Source organism: Lepus europaeus, chromosome 5 (genome assembly GCF_033115175.1).
Source record: "Lepus europaeus isolate LE1 chromosome 5, mLepTim1.pri, whole genome shotgun sequence".
NCBI classification, from domain to species: domain Eukaryota; kingdom Metazoa; phylum Chordata; class Mammalia; order Lagomorpha; family Leporidae; genus Lepus; species Lepus europaeus.
The window spans coordinates 143,767,795-143,789,184 of NC_084831.1; the positions used below are offsets into that span (position 1 = coordinate 143,767,795).

At 47.7% G+C, this 21,390-nt stretch overlaps 1 protein-coding gene across 1 annotated transcript in view; it reads left to right on the plus strand.

Moving 5' to 3' along the window:
- The window catches only part of DPP6 (dipeptidyl peptidase like 6), an 889,247-nt gene that overhangs the window by 723,307 nt on the left and 144,550 nt on the right, over positions 1 to 21,390 (plus strand). Inside the window, exons 9-10 of the mRNA XM_062193815.1 lie at positions 17,831 to 17,985; positions 20,637 to 20,734. Coding sequence (XP_062049799.1) covers positions 17,831 to 17,985; positions 20,637 to 20,734 — 253 coding nt within the window. The remainder of the gene's footprint in view (positions 1 to 17,830; positions 17,986 to 20,636; positions 20,735 to 21,390) is intronic.

Here is a 21,390-nt window from a genome sequence, read left to right on the forward strand (position 1 = left end):
ACCAGAAGCACCAGCAAGCTCTTCCCAAGCTTATAGGAATCGCTCCCTTTGATTATTTTATTCACAGGGTCATTCTGGTGGCCAAGGTCACTGCCCCATGTTTCCATTGGACCACGGTTAGTCACAAGGCATTAGGAGAGAACAGATCGTAGCAATGGTTCAGTGAATTTTAGACTTCTATAAGTTTTGATTTTGGCAAAGGAGAAGTCATTGTAATTATTGCCTTTTGCTATAAAAAGCAGTTGAAGTTTTCTGCCAAGTATTTTACAAAAACAAACAGACCACAGATTGAGAGGACCAGAGAAATATCTGAGCCTACCAAACACAACTGAAATTCACTTGTCTTTACCTTGGAAATGAACGTCTAACAGCATGGAAAATAAATCATTTGAGCTTTTTCTAACTCAAATGTAAGCCCCCTTATAGCTGGAATTATGTCTGCTACCCTGTCATCATTCTCTGGGCCTAGCAGGTACCTCTGGCTTTCTGTTCAGTTTATGGCTGATAATATCAATTATAGTCAGATGAGATTATCTAGGAATCAGAGAAGCCAGCAGAGAAGAAAACCAAACCCTGGCTTTTCAGAAAATAACATAGAGACATCATAAGCTCACTCGAAGTAATTACCCGTCAGCACGATAATCCCCCATCCTGTCTGCTCTATTTAAAGGAAAGTTCACCTCACCATGGTGTTTCATAAAAGAGCTGGATTTTAATTGGCCTTGCACCACTTAATTTCCATTTGCGTTCCAGGGCTGTCTGTCTTGTATTACACACAGTTTCATTTTACTGAAAAAGTTGGGGGGAAAGCATAGGCTCCCAGGATGCTGCACACCAGCGATCGTGCGGGGGTGGATGCTGAGCCTCCTAAATGAAGGGACTTGCCCAGGGAATCCAGCAGAACGTGGGAGGGTGGGAAGAGAGAGGTTGTGGAGTTTGAGTTCCAGACTTTGCCTCTGCCACTTCCTAGCTGGTTTGCCTTTGATTTCTTCCTCTGGAAGATGGGAGTCGGCTGTGCCAACCCATGGCGTCATCGTGCAGGTTGCTGGGCCGTGTGTGAAGAGCCCAGCATTGTAGTCCTTTATTAGGCACTCAGCAAGTTGCAGCTACTAGTTCCTGTCTGGGTGCCTGAGAAAACACCCATATGTTACTTTAAGTAATAGAACATTGCTCTGTTCTGTCACTACCTAAGTGCCCAACAGCCTCACAGAAGCAAGTCTTCATCTCTGCCTGTTTTCGCCACCTACTCAGAGTCAGGAAAGCAGTTGCTGTCACAGCTTCAGCAATTTAGAGACTGGATACGGTGATCTGTTGACACTCTTGTATTTTCTGTAGGACATACAGGAAAATGTAGAATGGGAAGGGAAGTGCCTCACAAGTAGGGATCACTGCTGTTATCAGTAGGAACTATTCTCTTATTGAGTACTATGGATGCAGGCAGATCTGTGCCTAGGGACCCTAATTTATTTATTTAACAATAATGAATAAAAATGACAAGTGGATGAAGAGAGTACCTGTGAGCTGATGGTAGCATCTGAGTCACTTCAGTTTGGTTGGCTTCTGTAATGGAAGAGGAGGCACCTGGAACTCTGCACTTCCCCCCTCTTGCTTCCTTAAAGGAGGGATGTAGGAGACAGCACATGTGGTGGGTGGCAGCTAGTGTGGAGGGGCTGTGTCTGATGGGGGAACCCGAGGAGCTGTTGGGGAGTCCTGGTGCACCCTACACAAGGGGGAGCAGACTGAACAAAGGGTTTGGGGACAACAGAGAGTCCTCTAGGGCTGGGCATAGCCCATGCTCTTCCTCCTCCCCATCTTGGCAAGATTCTCTCCCATTACTACTTTCAACATGCTCCTGTAGGTTAAAGAGAACTATGTTTCCCACATTGTCAGCAGTAGACAATGTTAAAAGAAAAGTTCAATAAATGCTCTAGAGTGGAACCAGTGTTCTTTGATGCTTCTTCCAAGACTGCCCAAAAATCCCTGCAGGTGGCTGAGGATGGACATCTTCACAATAGCTTTCTATACGTGATATCACTCAAGTTTCTCCCATGAGAGGTGAGCAAGGGCCAGGCATTGTTCCTTCCAGTTCCCTGATGAAGAGGTATTGGAGAAAGGGACTTCCTGTTGCACCTAATGTCAACAGCTGTAAGGAGATGTGGATGTCAATTCCCGTGGTCTCCAGGGCAGACTATACTCCGATGGTGAGTAGTATTTCCTGCTTTGCTCAAAGCATCAAGATGCCCGTGATACAAATCAAGAGAGTGAAGGCTGAAAAGGTCATGTGATTTCCGAATTGCTGCATAACCAACAGAAAGAAATGTGTTCAGAACTTGGTTCCAAGAAATCAAATGAAGCGCAACACACAGACCCAGAAGCAGCTGTCTGGAGGACCTGATGTCCAGGCCCTCTGCTGCATCAGTATCTTCTTTGGAGAAGAAAGCAAATCAGGGAGCTTGGGATGGCTGGAGACTCCAGCTGGGCTGTCAGCATGGCTGAGAAAGAGCAGGACCCTGGGAGTGATCTACAGCAAGGGTCTTTTTGTGTTTCACATCCTGCATCCCTCTAGGGTCTGCACATTCAGAACAGCTTAGTGTGCAGGAGGAGGTGAGCCCTGGAGAGGCTGGCATCCTCCTTGTCTTCCTTCTGCAGGGCACTGAGGAGTCTTGGCTCTACTTGGATCCAGGATCCAGAGATCCTGATCCTGAAGGCTCGGGTTAGAGACATTATGGACTGAAGGACATTATAGCTCTAACCTGCCCAAGGGGAAAGATCCCTGGCAGCTTCCAAACATCGGCTTCCACTGGCCCTGCCACTGGACACCTTCACTTGCCTGACCTGTTTGATGGCATATTGGCACCTCACCATCCTGTGCAGAATCCTGTGGCTGTCTGGAACCCCAGGCATATCACCTGCTTCTGTGATGGTCAGTGTGCTGTAGGAATTAACTGTGACATCTTTTGGTTGCCATAGTGGGTGCTCAGGAGGTGCCGTGCCACCATCAGCAGCTCTCATGTTCATATTGGCTTTGAAATGTCTGTTGGGCACTTCCTGTCTGCAAGACACTTTTGAAGGCCATGCTTGGTCATGGGGACTGCTCTACTCAAGAGTATCCCAGGATGTGGGTGCTACAGACTGGCCTTGAGATCTGGAAGTTTCTGTGGCAAAATGGCAGTTGTAGGCCCAGATGCAAACCTCAGATTCTGTCCAATATTGTGTCAAAGTCAAGGGAAAGACTGTGGACAGGAGTGGCTCTCATGGGTGGTGATTCTGTGCCTTAGCTACTGTTCATCTCAATTCAGTTCAAATCAAACCATGTACTTGAGCTTCTGCTGTGCAACTGGTGCTGGGCTCTTGGGCTCCTGGGGTTGTGTTTCGTGATGGATGTCACTCTATATGTGAAGGGACTCATTATGCCCAAAGGCGATGAGAGACATCCAGGGAAGCATGGCCACTGGAAACAGCCAGATGTCCCCTCTTGGTCAAGGCATTCATGCCTGCCTTCTCCAGTCCTGCCCAGACCCCAAATAGTACATTGTCTAATTCTAAACACCCCTAGAACCAAATTTAGTCATAAATCATTGGGTTGCCAATTATGAGACAGAAGTAAATGTGTAGAGTGTGGCTCTGGTGTGGTTCGTTAATCAGATGTAACATATGAAGACTTACAAAGATATACCCAGTGACCCTCCTGAATCCCTTAGTTACTTGAGAGCAGTGACCGTTTTCATACTTCCAGGGATCACACTCAGTAGGTATTTGTTGACTTAGCAGGACCATCCCTATGTTTAACCTGAGACATTATAACCCCCAAGCAGTAGATGGCGCCCATTGTCACTTACAAAGGAAATGGTGGGTGGTTCCATCAATTCTCTCCCCTTCACAACCACAGCCAGTGTTTGAGACAGGGCTGCCCAAAATCTGTTTTAAATTCAGCTCTTGAAATTTAAGACAGGGCTGCCCAGCTTAGGGATATAGTCTGTGCTCACCTGGAAGGGTCGATCTCACCCTCTTCAGCGTAACGCACACTCCACTGCACAACATCAGTCTGGGACAAGGGCAGTAATCCTGGGGAATTTCAAGGAGAGCACAGGAGCTGTCAGGATTGGCTTCCCCTAGCTCAGGCTTGGTCTTGACTTGCCGTCTTCCACCTAGGCTATTTCTGCACCTGCACCCTTGGAGCATGTTGCCATCCTGTGACTACTGATGACACCCATGTCTGCTCCAGGTGCTAACCAGAAGAGGTCCCCCGACCCCTTCTCAATTGACACAGAATCCCTGAGCTGCTTGCCTATAGCCAAGGACATATCTGAAAAAATCGAAGGTTGACTCATATTCTCCAAACCAAGAATAATCACTACTCTGCGGCAGTTGGTTTTGGAAACTGTTTCAAGTGCTGTTTATAATTTACAGCTAATTAACCTTCCTCTTAAAAAAAAAAAAAAAAGCTAGAAACCAAATTTCCTGTATGATACACATTGCTTTTGAAACCCAATATTTTAAAGGTGTTTTCACTGATATTAAGAAATAATTAAGTGGAATATCCCAGTCTGATTAAGGTGACTGTGACTCAGCTAAGATTTTCTTTGAAAATATGTATTATAGTGAACTTTCCTGCAGTGCATCATAAAAGGAAATACTCTCATCATATAATTTTAAAACCAAAGCCAAACTATAAAAAGAAATCTTGTATATAATTTTAAGGTTATAATTTTGCTTTGTGGCAAAAAAGTCTTTCATAAGAGCACAAAATAAAGTCAGCACTTCTCAGACACCCTTAGTAGTTAGTTGTAAAATCACTGACCAATTGAAATTCTAATTTCAGCATCTCAATCATTTTTAACTTCCTGTGGAATATTAGCAGCATGATCAGCTTTGGCAAAATATCAGAAAGGAAAATATAACTGTCTAAGGAAATTAAAAATCATTATGGGTAGATAATATGTTTTACCTCAGACACTAACCCAATGACTATTTAGATTATTAAATTAAGGGGCCAACGCTGTGGCACAGTGGGTTAAAGTCCTGGCCTGAAGTGCTGGCATCCCATATGGCCGCTGGTTCTAGTCCCAGCTACTCCTCTTCCCATCCAGCTATCTGCTATGGCCTGGGAGAGCAATGGAGGATGGCCCTAGTCCTTGGGCCCCTGCACTCACGTGGGAGACCTGGAGGAGGCTCCTGGTTCCTGGCTCCTGGCTTCAGATCGGCACACCTCCAGCTATTGCAGCTATCTGGGGAGTGAACCAGTGGATGGAGGACTTCTCTCTGTGTCTACCTCTTTCTGTAACTGTCTTTCAAATAAATAAAGCTTTAAAAAAAGATTATTAAATTAATATTAAAGAGTAGTATGGTGGAAGATTTTGTTTAAAAGATTATTATTTGAAAGGCAGAGTTACACAGAGAGAGAAGAGGCAGAGAGAGAGAGAGGTCTTCCATCCGATGGTTCACTCCCCAATTGGCCGCGATGGCCAGAGCTGCGCTGATCCGAAGAATGGAAGAAGCCATTAGCTTCTTCCGGGTCTCCCACGTGGGTGCAGGGGCCCAAGGACTTGGGCCATCTTCTGCTGCTGTTCCAGGGCACAGCAGAGAGCTGGATTGGAAGAAGAGCAGCCAGGACTGGAACCGGCGCCCAAATGGGATGCCGGTGCTTAAGGCCAGGGCATTAACTAGCTGTGCTACAGCGCCAGCCCCAAAGATTCTTTTCAAAAATTTAATGCATTTTGGGAGCTGAATTTAAAACAAATTTTGGTCAGGTCCAGGGCACAAATGGCAAGTGATCCAAAGGGCTGTCCAACTGCCTAGGCCTACCCCTTGTGGAGGGCGTGTGGCATTAGATAGGATGGTTTGAAACCCACTGGCGGTCCCCACTGACCCAGGCACACACGGACTCTGGATGCACAGGTGGGCATGGGGCTGTGGTGGGAGAGAAGTAAGAAAAGGAGAATGGAGTTTGGAAGATTTTGAAGAGAAATGTCTTCTCTGTTGGTGTTCCCATGAGTTTTCTTTCACGTGCTAGCTGTGTGAGCTTGAGTACATTAGGTAGGGTTTGCATCCCCCCATAATTTGCTGAAGGGAAAAAAGAAAGCTGATGATAGTATCTGCCTGGAATGGTTGGTTTGAGGAATGGATGCCCCTGAAGCAGAGAGAGTTGTGGTATGCACCAAGCGCATCATGGGTAGAAGGGGTTCTACCCAGGGCTCATCCAGAAGCAGCAAGATTTATTGGAATTCAGCAGAAAACTTAACAATAACAACAATAAGACCTACAGTATTTTTAGCTGTATGTGTTGAGTTTACATTGTTTGGGTACAGAAGGTATTTAATTTTTGCAAGAATTTTTTAAGTGAATGGTGGAAAAAGACAATGCATGGGTGATAATCTATGGGTCACCCTCCTAGGCAAAGATGAGGATTTTGCCCTGTTCCTGGTCTCCAGTCCTGAGGCAACTAGGGCCATTAATCATGAAGTTGAGGTTTCTCATGAAAATGAGGTTACTCTGTTAGAAATCCCAGGATCACCAGATACCCAGGGCACAAGACCCTGCCCTGGGCTATCTGATTGATCTTTTCCTGGACGTGGCTTCAATTTGAGCTCCTTCAGCTTCCTCAGTTGGACCCTTAAGTCCCTATCTCCAGCCCCCAAGGCAGGCATACCATCCCAGGAGCACCATGGCTGTCTTACAGCACTTGAGATATAGGGACACTAGTGTTTTACATACTGTCACTAGCAGAGCTCTTAGGACAGCAACCAAAGAAGCATGAGGCCCACTGCTGTCACAGTAGTCACTCCCACTTCCTTCCCAAGGAGCAGAGCAGCCTCTGTGCCTCCCCATTGGCTGTAGTGGCAGCCTCCCTTCAACACTCTTCTTTTGGGGCTGGTGCTGGGTAAGGGTAAGGCTGCTGCCTGCAGTGCCAGCATCCCATGTGGGTGCCGGTTCGAGTCCTGGCTGCTCCACTTCCGATCCAGCTCTCTGCTATGGCCTGGGAAAGCAGTAGAGGACAACCCAAGTCCTTGGGCCCCCACGTGGGAGACCCAGAGGAGGCTCCTGGCTCCTTGCTTTCCGATGGGCGCAGCTCTGGCCATTGTGGCCAATTGGGGAGTGAACCAACAGGTGGAGACCCCTCCCTCCCTCCCTCCCCCCTGCCCCTCCTTCTCTCTTTGTAACTCTGACTCTCAAATAAATAAATATTTTTTAAATATTTATTTGAAGATTTTTTAAAAGATTTATTTGTTTGAAAGTTACAGAGAGAGGTAGAGACAGAGAGAGAGGTCTTCCATCCATTGATTCATTCCCCAAATGACTGCAATGGCTGGAGCTGCACCGATCTGAAGCCAGGAGCCAGGAGTTTTGTCTGGGTCTCTCACATGGGTGCCGAAGGGTTTGGAACATCTTCCACTGCTTTCCCAGGCACAGTAGCAGGGAGCTGGATCAGAAACAGAGCAGCCAGTACCCTCATGGGATGCTGGCGCTTAAACCTGCTGCACCATAGCACCAGCCCCCCAAGACTTTTCAGTGTCTATAAAAGCACCTGCTAATATCTGTGGCTCCAGCATTGCTCAAGGATGTGGGAGGCTAGATGTTTTCCTCAAATCTTGCATTTCCTGATCCACAGCCATGTTCTTCCCCATAGTTGGCTGAAGACAATGTCCTGCATGTCTTTATGTCCTCTGGAATTTGCACCGCAGTGCTGAGGATGTTAGGATGGAAAATCATGGGCACACAGAAAGGAGTGTTGACTGTATTTCTCAGATGCCGTAGGTATTTACAGGTTGCTCAGGTGTTGTATGTTGACATCTTGGCTCCAGGGAAGAAGGTGCACGGATTGGGAGATGACTCGACATCAGAGAGCCGCCCAAGGAACAGGTGGCTCAGCAGGGGCCTCAACTGAGCTCCGGGCTCTCCCCTCACCATCCGCTGCCCACCCACTGGTTCTCCCCTTTGACCAGACTCACTCTGGATTATACTAAGTCCCCACTACCTTCTGGTTGGCAAACTCTACCTGTGATCTCTCCTGGGAACCTGTAGTGGGTGGGTATTTTCAAGAGCTCATGAAATGGTGTGCAGGTTCCAGCTGGTGATGGTCATTCTAGAATATTCTGAAAAGTGGGGCCAGTGCTGTGGCACAGTGGGTTAATGCCCTGGCCTGAAGCACTGGCATCCCATATGGGCGCCGGTTCAAAACCTGGCTGCTCCTTATCCTATCCAGCTCTTGGCTATTGCCTGGGATAGCAGTAGTAGGTGGCCCAAGTCCTTGGGCCCCTGCACCCATGTGGAAGACCCGGAAGAAGCGCCTGGCTCCTGGCTTTGGATCGGCACAGTTCCAGCCATTGCAGCCAATTGGGGAGTGAACCTCTGGGGAGTGAACCATTGGACGGAAGACCTCTCTCTCTGTCTCTGCCTCTCCTCTCTCTCTGTAACTCTGACTTCCAAATAAAATAAATAAATCTTAAAAAAAAAAAAACGGAGGGTGGGAGGGAAGTTATGGGAGGGGGGAAGCCAATGTAATTCATAAGCTGTACTTTGGAAATTTATATTCATTAAATAAAAGTTTTTAATAAAAAAAAAGCACTAAATAATAACTTTGAAATGTAAGATATTCCAAGCACATCTTATTTGATCTATTACAAGATCTTTAAGGGACTTCATTGCAGTGAATTTTTAGTAAAATAAAATGTTTTTAATAATTTGAAATTATAAAAAATAAGGAATATTTTGACAGGAAGCTGGGTCAGTGGTTCAGTCACGGTTCCCAAGAAGTCCAAGTTTGGAGGCAGACCATGGAGCTACATCAGGAAGCCAATGAATCCACAGCCACACTCAAGAACATATAAGGGCTGGCGCTGTGGCTCAGTAGGCTAATCCTCCGCCTACGGCACCGGCACACCGGGTTCTAGTCCCAGTCAGGGCGCCGGATTCTGTCCCGGTTGCTCCTCTTCCAGTCCAGCTCTCTGCTGTGGCCCGGGAGTGCAGTGGAGGATGGCCCAAGTGCTTGGGCCCTGCACCCCATGGGAGATCAGGAGAAGCACCTGGCTCCTGGCTTCAGATCAGTGCAGTGCGCCGGCCGCAGCTCGCTGGCAGCAGTGGCCATTGGAGGGTGAACCAAAGGCAAAAGGAAGAACTTTCTCTCTGTCTCTCTCTCTCTCACTGTCCACTCTGCCTGTCAAAAAAAAAAAAAATGGACATATAGGGCCAAATAAACCGTGTGTCACGTTACATGGTTTCAAATATATGCAGATGCTGTTGTGATGAATGAAATGCAAATTATCTTCAAAAGAGACCTTGATTAAAATGTGGTCTTTGCACATTTTTTTCTGTAACGAGGGATGGTCATGTTTAGAGAGGCTGAGAAAAAGTGACCTAAGTTGTGTTCATTTCACAGTAGAAGAAAACAGGCCTAGAGAGGTGCAGCTGGAGCTAGGGGCCAGGTCCCCAGAGGTGTGCTCCTGGCCTTCCGGGAAGGCACCCGGCCCCTCCGAGTAGCAAGCATTTTCCTAAGTGATGCTGTTTCTCTAAGTGTTTTTCTCTAAAAGGTTTTCTTCTCCTTACTGAGACCGCTGCCAGCATGGTGGGGTATGGAGCTTACAAAGTTTGAGAGGACTTCTTGAGACGAAAGGGAAGCCTGAGACCCCAGCTTGTCCAGCCCCCGGATGGAAGGTGGTGACTCCCCCCTGCCTCCAGCCCACCTGCAACCTACCTACCTCCTGCTCCTGTTCTGCTTCCTTGACCAGTTCCCACGGACCCCAGAGAGCCAATGCTCCAGCTCACTGCCTCCCTAATCTTCACATCTGTTTGATTATCACTTGATTATCTTCCCTGATGAGGACCCACTTGTACTTTAAATGGCTCCTTCACATCAACACAGCCAATTACAGTAAGGGGAGAGGGAGGAGAGTGGAGTGGAGAGGCTGCTTTCTAACCCGTAACTCAAGATCAGGAGCAGCTCAGCACTCATAACAAGCAGACAGGGTGGTGACAGGAGGCAGGGGGATGGACCCACAGTTGTGGGTTCATTGGGCTCTGGCCTCAGCACCAACCAACAATGTCTACTCCACTGCTACTTTCCCTGAGCCTTTTGCGAAGCCAGCTCTGAGCAAGGCTGAGACCCAAGCTGAGAGCCCTGACTTGATAAACATAGTAGAATTGCAACCTAGAGTATTCCAGCGTGCAACCTGCAGAACTCCAGGGTGCACAGTCAGAAAGAGGAGGCAGCAGGTATCATTCTTGTGCTCCCTCTGACTCACGTTGAGACTTAGAGGCAGCCTCTGCGAGGGTAGCCAAATAGGTGCTCTCTCGGCACTAGCAGACTGTTCATTTTTCTCCTGAATGAGCCAGTGGCTGGCTGGCTGAATGAGCAGCAGGAGGACATATCTGGCATCCTGTTGTTACGGTTTGGGCATGAGGCTGGTAAGCGGAAGACATTGGAACCGTAAGTTCCAGAAGCTCCTTCAAGTGCCCATAATAAAAATTAAGGGGAAGAATTCAGAGAAGCCCCCAAAAAGAGCATAACATAGGAGTAGACGCTCCACATACTGGTTCAAGCTTTCTCTTTTCCTCGCCATTTCCCTTTCACAATTTTTAAACTAAAGATGAGCTCAGTGACCCAAAATAGGATGTCTTACAATAGTGACGTCTGTAGAGAAGGCAGGGCTCGGCGGCTTAGCTCTTCTCTTCTCCACTCTGCACCGGCTGGAGTGACTAGAAGGCTGGGGCCGCGCCTGTCTGCAGGCTCACTTTCTCACTCGTCCCATGGCCGATGCTGGCTGCTGGCTGAGACTCGAGCCATGCCAGCCGGAACACCTTCATGTGAACACCTGCCCGTTTGGCCAAAGCTTCCTCACCGTAGGGTGGAAAGGGGCAAGGGCGAGTGTCCCAGGCAAGAAAGAGCCAGGGAAAAGCCATGTCACCTGTTACAACCTTGTTATAGAAGTCACGTGGCATCACTTCCTGTCACCTCCTGTTGGTTCAGGCTGCTCAGATGATTGCCCTGGTTCCGGGGGAAACTTCATCACCTCTTGGTCAGGCTGTGGCAAGTCCTGGCGGTACCTTTGAGGCCTGCTTTGGAAAATGTAGCCTGTGACCCTGCAAGATCTGGATCTCAGTCATTTATACAAGGTGTAAATGTATACTAAAGTATAAATGACTTGCCAGGTAAAAGGCACTAAGGGCCCCTAAGTAATGTCAAGAAGAAATATTTATGGATTCACATGGCCTGAAGCACCAGCATCCCATATGGGCACTGGTTCTAGTCCCGGCTGCTCCACTTCCAATCCAGCTCTCTGCTATGGCCTGGGAAAGCAGTAGAAGATGGCTCAAGTCCTTGGGTCCCTGCACCCACATGGGAGACCTGGAAGAAGCTCCTGGCTCCTGGCTTCGGATCGACGCAGCTCCAGCCTGCAGAGTTCAGAGGGGAGTGACTAGCAAATGCCTCTGGTGTACTTCGCCTGCTCTGGGTGTGTCCCAAGCCCCTCCCCAACGCCCCAGTCGTTAAATTTGTGGACCAGCTTGGCACTGGAGCCCACAGGCTCATTTCCCCAGGCCTCTGCATGATACAACTGTGAACAAAACAACAAAATAGTAATTACAGAGCTCGTGAGACCTGGGGGTTGAGGACCTGAGTACTTCCTGTGACCCCTTTTGCAGCCACTTTTTGCAGTCGTTATCAGTTTAGGAACTTTTTTTTTTTAGGGGGAATTTTATGTCCTGCTTTTGGAGAGACTCTGTCATTTTGCATTCTGTCTCTAAGATCGTGAATTATTTTGAGTTCCTGAAAGAAAACCCAGGCCATGGGACATTCCCAGTGCAGCTGACCTGCCCCTAACAGTGAAATGAAGCAGCAAACACAGATAATAACTAACGTGCAGTGATGGCGGAGGATTGCCTTACAAGCCGGCAAATAGGGGTTCTTAGTTTTGCTGCTCGTGCGTGGCGGTTGTCTGTGAGGGCTGGTCCTGCCAGCTGGGGGAGGGAGAGAGAAAGCACCTGTGTCTCCTCACCTCCGCACCCCCTGAGCTCCACAGGTCTGAGATGCAGCCTGGGACAGAACCTAGATGCAAGTTTTGCTGTGGATTTCATGGCCTCCAGCAGGAGCCTGTGAGCCCCTCATAATGAATCTTGCCCTCCCCACCTCCAGCCTTCCCTCACCCAGGAAAACAGCCTGGCACAGTCTTAAGGAGCGCGTTCTGCAGGGGCACGGGTGAAAAGAATGCCCAGAAAACCCGGCTGCTGCTGCTTTCCCCCAAAGCCCTCTATAGCCTCCTGTTTGCATCTCTCATCTGCCTCTGGGTTTCTAATGGTGGGCGTGGCCGGTCAGTCAAGGAACCCCTGAGTTACAGCCGCCAAGGGGCTCTCAAAGGTATCTCAGCCTCCACCCTCCCTTCAAAGCTCTCTGTGGTACCCTCTCTAGCCCTCCAGGCCCCCTTCCACTGGGCAGTGACTGTTCATCAAACATCTGGGTTCCCATTGCCACTCACTCCCCTCTGAGCTCTGCAGGCTGGAGTTGAGCCTATCCGAAGCCAGGAGCTGGGAGCTTCTTCCAGGTCTCCCACGCGGGTGCAGGGACCCAAGGACTTGGGCCATCCTCCACTGCCTTCCCAGGCCATAGCAGAGAGCTGGATTCGAAATGGAGCAACCAGGACTAGAATCAGTGCCCATATGGGATGCCGGTGCTTCAGGACAGGCCTTTAACCCGCAGCACCACAGTGCCAGGCCCCCAGAGCTCTTCATGATTTCTACAACAATCACTTGTTTGTTGTGGTTCTTTGCAGCAGTTCATTTGTCTGTGATAAGTACCCACACTTTGTCTTGCCATAGTATAGCATAGGGTTTTGAAGGTGTTGAGTCCTCTGTCTTTATTCAATACAGTTAACGCCTCTGAACCTCCAATTCCTCCTGGTAAAGGGACTTCCCCGTAGGTCTGTAGATGCATCGTCCAGCCTCCGCCCCTGCTGTCCCTTGACATTCTCCCCTGTGTGTCGTTGTCTCCTCCTATAAGGACAGAAGTATTGCATAAAAGGGCTACCTCCTCTTAGTCTACAGTTTAATTCTATACACCATGATCCTGTACCTGGTCAGCCATGAGGATTTTGTTTTTGTAATTGACAAGTAAAATTTTTGCATCGATGGTGTACACATATTGTTGTAAGATATGTGTATGTAGTGGAATGAGTAAATCCAGCTACTTAGCATATGTAATTTTAAAAGATTTATTTATTTATTTGAAAGGCAGAGTTATTGGGGGGGGGGGCAGTCTTTCATCCTGTGGTTCACTCCCCAACCAGAGCTGGGCCCATCCAAAGCCAGGAGCCAGGAACAACTTCCAGGTCTCCCACGCGGGTGCAGGGGCCCAAGGACTTGGGCCATCCTCCACTGCTTTCCCAGGCCATAGCAGAGATCTGGATTGGAAGTGGAGCAGCCAGGACTTGAACCAGTGCCCATATGGGATGCTGGCACTGCAGGCAGTTGCTTTACCCACTCTGCCCCTTCGCATATGTGTTTCCTCATGTGCTTTGGTTTATCTTCCAGTATATGATATATTGTGATTAACTAGTCACAATGATACACAAAAGGTCTCTGCAGATACTGAAAATTTTGGCCCCTTTGACCCAAATCCCCCTATCTCCTACCCCCGGCCTCTGATAACCACCAATTTATTCACTTCCTCTATGACTTTGGATTTTTAGATTCCACAAATGTATTTCCAAAAGACCATGGAAAATAGAAATGTGTATTTTGGTGCACAAAACTTTGAAATCCATTCGTAGTTTTTTTCATGATATACATTTTCCATGAACTTTTCAAACACCCCATGTATAAGCAAGATTGCACCGTATGTATGTGTGCCTGGCTTATTTCACTTACTCTTATGTCCTCCAGGTCCATCCACGTCATCCCAAAACTATCCTTTTTTTAGTTAGTTGTTCTTAACCCGAATGTATCTCAAATCTTTTGCAGAAAGGCAAGTGTCCTCCCATTACTACCCACAAATGACGGTTCACCTATCTGGAGTGGGTTCCTGGCAGCTGTGTCACCCCACAGGTGCACAGCATCCAACACGTTCCCCTGCAAACCACGCTGAGCAGTACCTGGTGAACACCAGAGTAGGAATAATGGCTGCCTCCCCATTCTGCATCTGCTGAGCTACCTAGAAAATGTCAAGATTCCTCTTCTTTGTTGGATTGACCTTTGTCACTTGCTGCCCAAAGGGATTTTGTCCTGTTGGATAGATCCTTAATACTATCTGGCATGAACGAATAGCACTTCAAATAATGGAATTGGTTTAAGATATAGGGACAAGGAATGAGCAAAAACAGTCCATGACCTCCTATGGGCTTAAGCTGCACTGATAGAACTTTTGGCATTTTCCAGAGAGGCAGTCATTGAGGAGCAAATGTTGCCAAATGTATTTTTCTTTTTTGATACTAACCTGGGCCTCCAACAGAGCAGGGAAATGAAGGGAGGATACATCCTGTAGTTTCCCCAAGTTAACTATACTTGCTCAGAAAGACAAGTCACTTTGTTCCAAGGCAAGGGTTCACGCAATTCATTGAGTTGACAAAATAGGTTGTTTTCCTCTCTCTCTGAAAAATTCTGTCTCTAAACTGCATTTGGTGCATGGCATTTATGCCAATTGCCTCATTAAGCTTGGGATCCTGAAGAAAATGTTTGCAGAATCGGGACATTTGTAATTAATGCTAAAATGTCAAGATTTCATCTGCCTTGGCTCCTTGCTCCTTAGTTCCTTATACTTAATTATCTCTTTAATGAGCAACTAACGTACAGAAAAATAAAAATGCCAAGGAACAATGTGCTAAAGGACAATTCGGGGAAATAAAGCAAAGCTGTCCCAGTTTTGTAAGGTTGGCCTTTTGGCTTGGGAATATTTCTTTTTATACACTACCAGCTTGCTGCAAGATAGAGAAAGAACTAACCTTTGCTGCCACACGCACACCAGATGTTTGTCATCCCTGAACAAGATGGTGTCCATGTTCTCTTCCAACTATTGCATTTTGTAATCTGCAGTGATTTTCTGCACCCTAATTCTCTGAACAGTACCTTGAGCTGAGTAGAAATACCTTGATATTTGCTGATAAAAACAGCAAATTCTCAGCCAGGCTTCAGGTCCAGACTTCACCCATGTTTTTCAGTCCCTCGTCCCTACATGCAGGACTCTTCCCTGACCTGTGCTGGTCAGTCCATAGCATCAGTATTTCCTTTAGGTGTAAGGATGAGAAAAGAAATGAGATATAAGCAAAGACAGGTGCACATGAGAAGTGAACCTTGCACTCTGTTGCCCGGTCACCTCTCTCTCTCACCACATGCAGTGGGTGAGAAGGAAGCAGCCTGATTTTGCAATTTTTCATCCCTCTAGTCGCATGAGATTGCTTTAGGTTCAAAGAGAATGGATGAGCTGGTTTCGTTGAAGGATCGGTTTTGTTGCTATTGCTGTTTGGTTTTGTCCAGTGTTGTTCTTGGTTGACAAAGCCTCTGTTGCATCCAGCCATGTTTCTCTTGGTGGTGTCCCTGAGTTAGCTGTGAATGAACGTCATGTGAAAACTGCTGCAAGACTCCTGGGCTGATTGCTGCAGGCTCTGCTCCGTTCTCCTGTGCCCCTGGAATCCTACTCTGAGTGGTTTCTGATTGGTCCCTTTCCTCCCAGCCCTGCAGTGCAGAAGTGATTGAGCAGAATCACCCGCAAATTACATTGCAAACGGTGCCTATTTTTTGCAGCAGCCCATCTGCTGGAGTCTATTACTCACCGTGCCATGCGAGCGGCTCGGACAGATCGGGTGACTCTGTAGAAAGTCACTTCTGAATCACCTCATTGCAAATTTGCACCTGAACGTCACCCTCCTGGCTGCTGAAGACACTGGAAAATTACAAACCCTGAGACATGGCCTTGCGTCCTTTTTCTCTCCTCCTCACTGACCTTAGCTGACTTTAAGGTTTTATCAGTATTGGAATAGCTCCCAAGTAGTTGGGTGGGATGCCGCGGGGTTACCATGGAAGGGATGTTGGAGGATGCTACCATGCCCCCTCTCTTTACACACGGGGGCTAATAGGGGGCTCTTGAATTCACTTTCACTGAGTACTGCATCCTAGACCCTGAGAGGCAGTGGGGAATGGGAGTCTCAGGCTTGCCACAGGCTTCGTGGTTCCTAAGACTGCTGTGCAGGGGTGAAGTGCACGGTGAAGCATAGTTCCCATTCCCCAGGGAGATTCTGCAGGGCGTGTGTGAGCCTGGAGGAAGGCGGTCCAAAGGAGAAAGAGCAATTTCTGGAAAGGCGAACAGCACCTAATGAAGTTGTAATTCCTACCAGCGCTGCTCCAGGTGCCATCGGGTACATGGGAAAGATGCGAGCATCAGTCAGCTTGCCCTGAATTCAGAGTCCAGCTCAGCACTGGCCTCAGGAGACCCTGTTGGCAGAGGGACCCACGTAGTTCTCTGAACTTGACTGTGAAATGCTGTCATGGACGACAGCAACAGGGTGCACTGACAAGGCCCGAGGCCTCCTGGGATCTGATCTCATTCCCCACATTCTTCTCAGAAGCCACATGGGTCAAAGCTGGCCCAGCATCCCAGCTTCCCTATCTGTGACAGTCTCCTCTTGTGGGCACTTTTCCCTTTGTTCCAATGGATGTTCTCTGTGGTTGTATCCCTGCTCATTTTGGTTTCCCAGCCTGCTTCCAAGTTCCTTAACTAGCATTTTCATCACCACATGTGCACAGTTCAGGTTTGTGGTATTCATCTGTTATAAGGGCTCTTCGAAAGGTTCGTGGAAAATGCATATTGTAAAAAGTACCTACATGGATTTCAAAAAAAAATTACTATCAAAACTTCTCTTCTGGTTCTATTTTTCCATGCAGTTGTGAAGTACCCTCATATATACCAGTTGACTAGAACTCTAATTATGTAGTTATACTGACAATTATTTTTGAAACAAATCTAGAGGGAATTAGTTAACACTACAGGAATCCATTTTTTGCACAATGCCTTGACCTAATATTTGTTTTGCAATGTATTGGATTCTCTGATTCCCAATACTGTGAATGCTAACTCCTAGGATGTGTCCAAAAAACAGAGAAGGAATTTTTCTTTCTGAAATGACTATCAGGCCCTACAAAACTCATCTGTAGTTAAACCTTTAATCGACCAAGACACTGTGGGACAAGACAGAATAATGGTATTTCTGTTGAAGCTTCAGAGAATCACCATTTCTAGTTCAGTCCGTTTCAGATGGGTCTGTTTCACTTTTCCGTCACATGGGGCAAAATTGCATCCTTCTTTTCAGAGTGATAAGTGTGCTGGGCTTTGAGCACTTTTTTCTCCCACGCAGCGTTTGACGAGGGGGCTCTGTGTGGACGTGTGACTGTCTGAGTCCCCAGGAGTCTTCTCAAGTTGATCTGCTTTTCTAGAACTAGATCTCCTACAGAGCTAACCTTCTCTCTCACTTCTGTCTGGATGCACCATGCTTCAGTGTGGATTGATTTCCTCTACTTCTGCCTTCCAAAACATAATAATCGATAACAGTACAATAAGAGTACAAATAGAAAGTACTCAGTGGGTTCAGAGTGCTCAAGTTTGTTCAAGAAAAAAGATTCCTAGGCAGTTAGCATTGGTTGAGCTTTGGTTTACTGGGTTTTACTGTGCTGGGGCTTGGTCATTAGCCTGGGACATTTCTTGAGCTCATGTACAGGGCACAGTGGAGGCTTCTCACAGATCATGAGAAGAGGATTTGCTTCCTTCCTGGTCAGCTTTCCATCATGCCTGTGCAGCTCTGGCTTCCGGTCCACTTGTTGCCTACTCACACTTCTCTGTTCTGTTTGTTTCCCTTAGAGGAGATCTTGAAGACCCACATTGCACACTGGTGGTCTCCGGATGGCACAAGGCTCGCCTACGCCACCATCAATGACTCCCGTGTCCCCCTGATGGAGCTCCCCACCTACACCGGCTCTGTCTACCCCACAGTGAAGCCCTACCACTACCCCAAGGTAGGCGAGAAGAAATGACAGAGCAAATGCTTTGAATTATTCATGGTTCCCTCCCACTCCCACCCCCCACACCCAGCTGACTCAGAGTGTGGAGATGTGATAATCAGATGTGTTTATGAGTAATGCAGTAAACAGAAAAGATTAATTATTTCTCATTACATTGCATTAAATTCCCATCTTTGTTGAGCTGTATTTGTTGGCAGGTTTACTTTACTTTAAATAATTGGACTACTGTTAATCATTTGTCTAAGCTTCATTGAAAAAAATTAAAACATTCCCTTCATCCAGGACTCCAGGTGGCAAAACCTCATACATTGCCCACGCTGACTGCTCACATTTCCGTGGAGGGTTTGGCTTCTGGGAGAACAGAGGGACTCCCAGCCATCCCTGTTCCCCTGGTTCTGGGCGTGGCTGCATTGTCCTTGGTCAATGCTATGGCCTGAAAATTTGCATCCTCCCAAAATTCCTGTGTTGAACCTTAAGCCCCAAGATGATGATGTTGGGGAGGTGATGAGGGTTGGAGGATGTCATAAGAGTGGAGCCCTTGTGGTTGGCATTAGTGCCCTTGTGAAGGACACCCCAAAGAACTCTTGCATTTCCACCCTGTGATGATACAGTAAGAATCCTCCATCTATGAGCTTGGCCTTCCAGCCTCTAGCACAGAAAGAACTGCATCGTGATTGTTTATGAGCCACTCAGCTTCTGGTACTCTGTTACAGGAACCTGAAGGGGATAAGACAGCCATATTCTGACCTGAAGAGGGTCAAGTGGAATGGTGAGGGGTGGGGGAAGGGCAGGAAATGAATGGAGCTATGGGGTAGGAGTCACAGGACATCCAAACCTCACTTTGTTACCAAATCACGTCACCAGAGAGAGGGGAGGGCCTCATGCTAACACTTGTATGGCCCAGTCAGTGGGAGAGAGGATGATGTGAGAGAGTAGGAATGCAACTCCCATGGAAACACAGGGTCCTGCTACCCACTGGTCTCCTTAGACAGCTGTGAGACCCCTGTGAGCAGCTCAGTGCCTGGATTCCTCCACTTGGCTGCCTGGCTCTCACCTGGTATTCTGCCAAGGACTGCCTCTGAAGCAGTGCTCCAGTCTCCACTAGGAGTATTTGAACCTCAGTTCCCTGTCCCACTAGAGAGATCTGGAAGCCAGGAGTCCACACTCTCTTTAAACTGATAAGGCCTGTGTGTGGGAAGCAGGTCTTGTTATACTCCTGCAGGGCGTAGGGAAGTGGGAGCAGTGAATCCCATTAGGGTGGGGGTGGATCTGACACTGTGGTTGGGCCATTTGGTCACCTGACTTCTAGCAAGCCAGGCTGGGGCTTAGGGCCAGAGCTTAAGATGGCACCCAGGGCTTAAGAGGGCACCACAGATAAGGAACCATTTTACTAACATCAATAACATCTGATATTGCATACTCCTTTCCACAACCCTGTGATAGGTATGGCCAAGATCCAAGAGGGTCCCAGAATAGAAGGAGCATGAGTCCCCTGAGGCCACAGCCTGGGTCTCTGCCTTCCCTCCCCCCCCATCTGAGAGCACCTAGATACCAGCACACAATGTTCCTCCACTCCTTTCTCAGTCAGACTTGATTGGACTTAATTCTGTATTGCATGGAAAGGTCCAAAGTGACTTGGAAACATTATAAAGTATACTGGATTGATGCCAAACCTTCCTAACCCCTCTATATTCCCAAAACACACACATGCTCACACACTCATACACGTGACACACATGTGCACACACCCACACAAAGCAGCCATTGGCTGCCTGCTCTTCATCTGACCACCCAGAGAAGGAAGACTTTTCATGGTGACTTTTTTTATGGAAGTTCCCCAAATCTACGAGTAACAACCTAAAATCCTGTAGGGCCCCTGGACTTCACTGGGAACTCTGGGACAGAGGCTCTGAAGGTGGGCTTGTGGTGCACCACATTGCTCAGGGTTGGAAGGTGCTTGTCACAATAGAAAGCAACGTGTTTGGCCAACAGAACTGCTGCTCTCTTTGCCCCCACTCCCACCCACTCCACAATCAGAATCTTGAGTTGGTGAACCTGCCTGGCTTGTGCCTTGATAGGGGTTGATTTCCTCTGTTAAAGTGAATGCTTTGTGTAGGGTGCTGAAAGTGAGGGCAGCAGACCAAGCCCGTCCCCTGAGGAAGCACTGCCACAGCTTTCCCTAGCCCCTTCCGGGTACTTGTTCCCAGAGACAGGGGAGCAGTGTAGCAGTCCTGGAAGGACTGACTCACCACCACTGAGCCGTGACCATCATTCACTGTGTCCGCCCTGCCCCAACCCTCCAGCTTTCTCTTCCTGGTCTTGCACCCATCTTTTCTTATCTGGTTTGCTTTTCCTTCTCCAGTTGTGGTTAACCCAGGACAGTGGTACTCACCGCAGGTAGACTGAGAGACTTGGGAAAAGGGGGAGGGGACTCCTGGGGAAGACATAAATCACCCTGGCTATCTCTTTAGCCTTTGTAACTCTCTACATGTGAAGCACCTGTCCTCAGCCTGCACCCGGCTCCTTAGCATTGAGCTCCAGAATTCCCGGAGCTTCACCTGTGACTCTTCTGGAGCAAATTCTCCAGGGCTGAAGCACTCTGCAGGCACCAGGTTGCTTATTTGTGTCTCCGTCCCTCTTCCCAGGCCGGCTCTGAAAACCCCAGCATTTCCCTACACGTTATCGGCTTAAATGGACCCACTCACGACCTGGAGATGATGCCGCCTGATGACCCACGAATGAGGTTTGTTTTCTTCTATTATGTTAGAAAAAAAAATAACATGGAGGTGCATGCATATGTTCTTTTTGGAATCTGACTTATTTTGCTACTAATCCAAGCATCCAACAAAAAAGCTAAATAAGCTTTCTGAAGTTTTCGTTACTGCTTTGCGATTTGGTTTTTCAGGAAAAGAAAACCCAGTGAACATGGACAACTGCTACTTGTTGGTTCATTTCAGGAGTAGATTACCTTCCCAGGAGGCAGGGCTCCTCTGGGAAGGATGTGTCTGGGTCAGTAGGGTCACAGTGGCTTGGCCAACAGCAGATAACACGCATTGGAGGAACTGATGCAGTAATTTCAAGGAAGTCACGTAGCTTGAATTTCTGCAAACGAATCTCTGGTTTTAGAGCATCATTTTAGAGCTTTTCTATAATTCTGCAGTTCGAGCAGCTGTGTGATGTGTTCTGTTTCAATAAGGCCAAATCTCCCAGACGGTAAGGTGACAGAGTTGCAAGACATATTGACAGTGTGATTGATGTCTTATCAATGTCTAGTTGTGGTAGATTTTTAAAAATCAAAACAGCTGATAAGCTCCATGCAAGTGAAGTGGTCTGGGTATCAGTTTAGTTTGACCCAGAATTCAGTCTGCGGGTTGATTATCCATCCAGATTTCAGTTGCA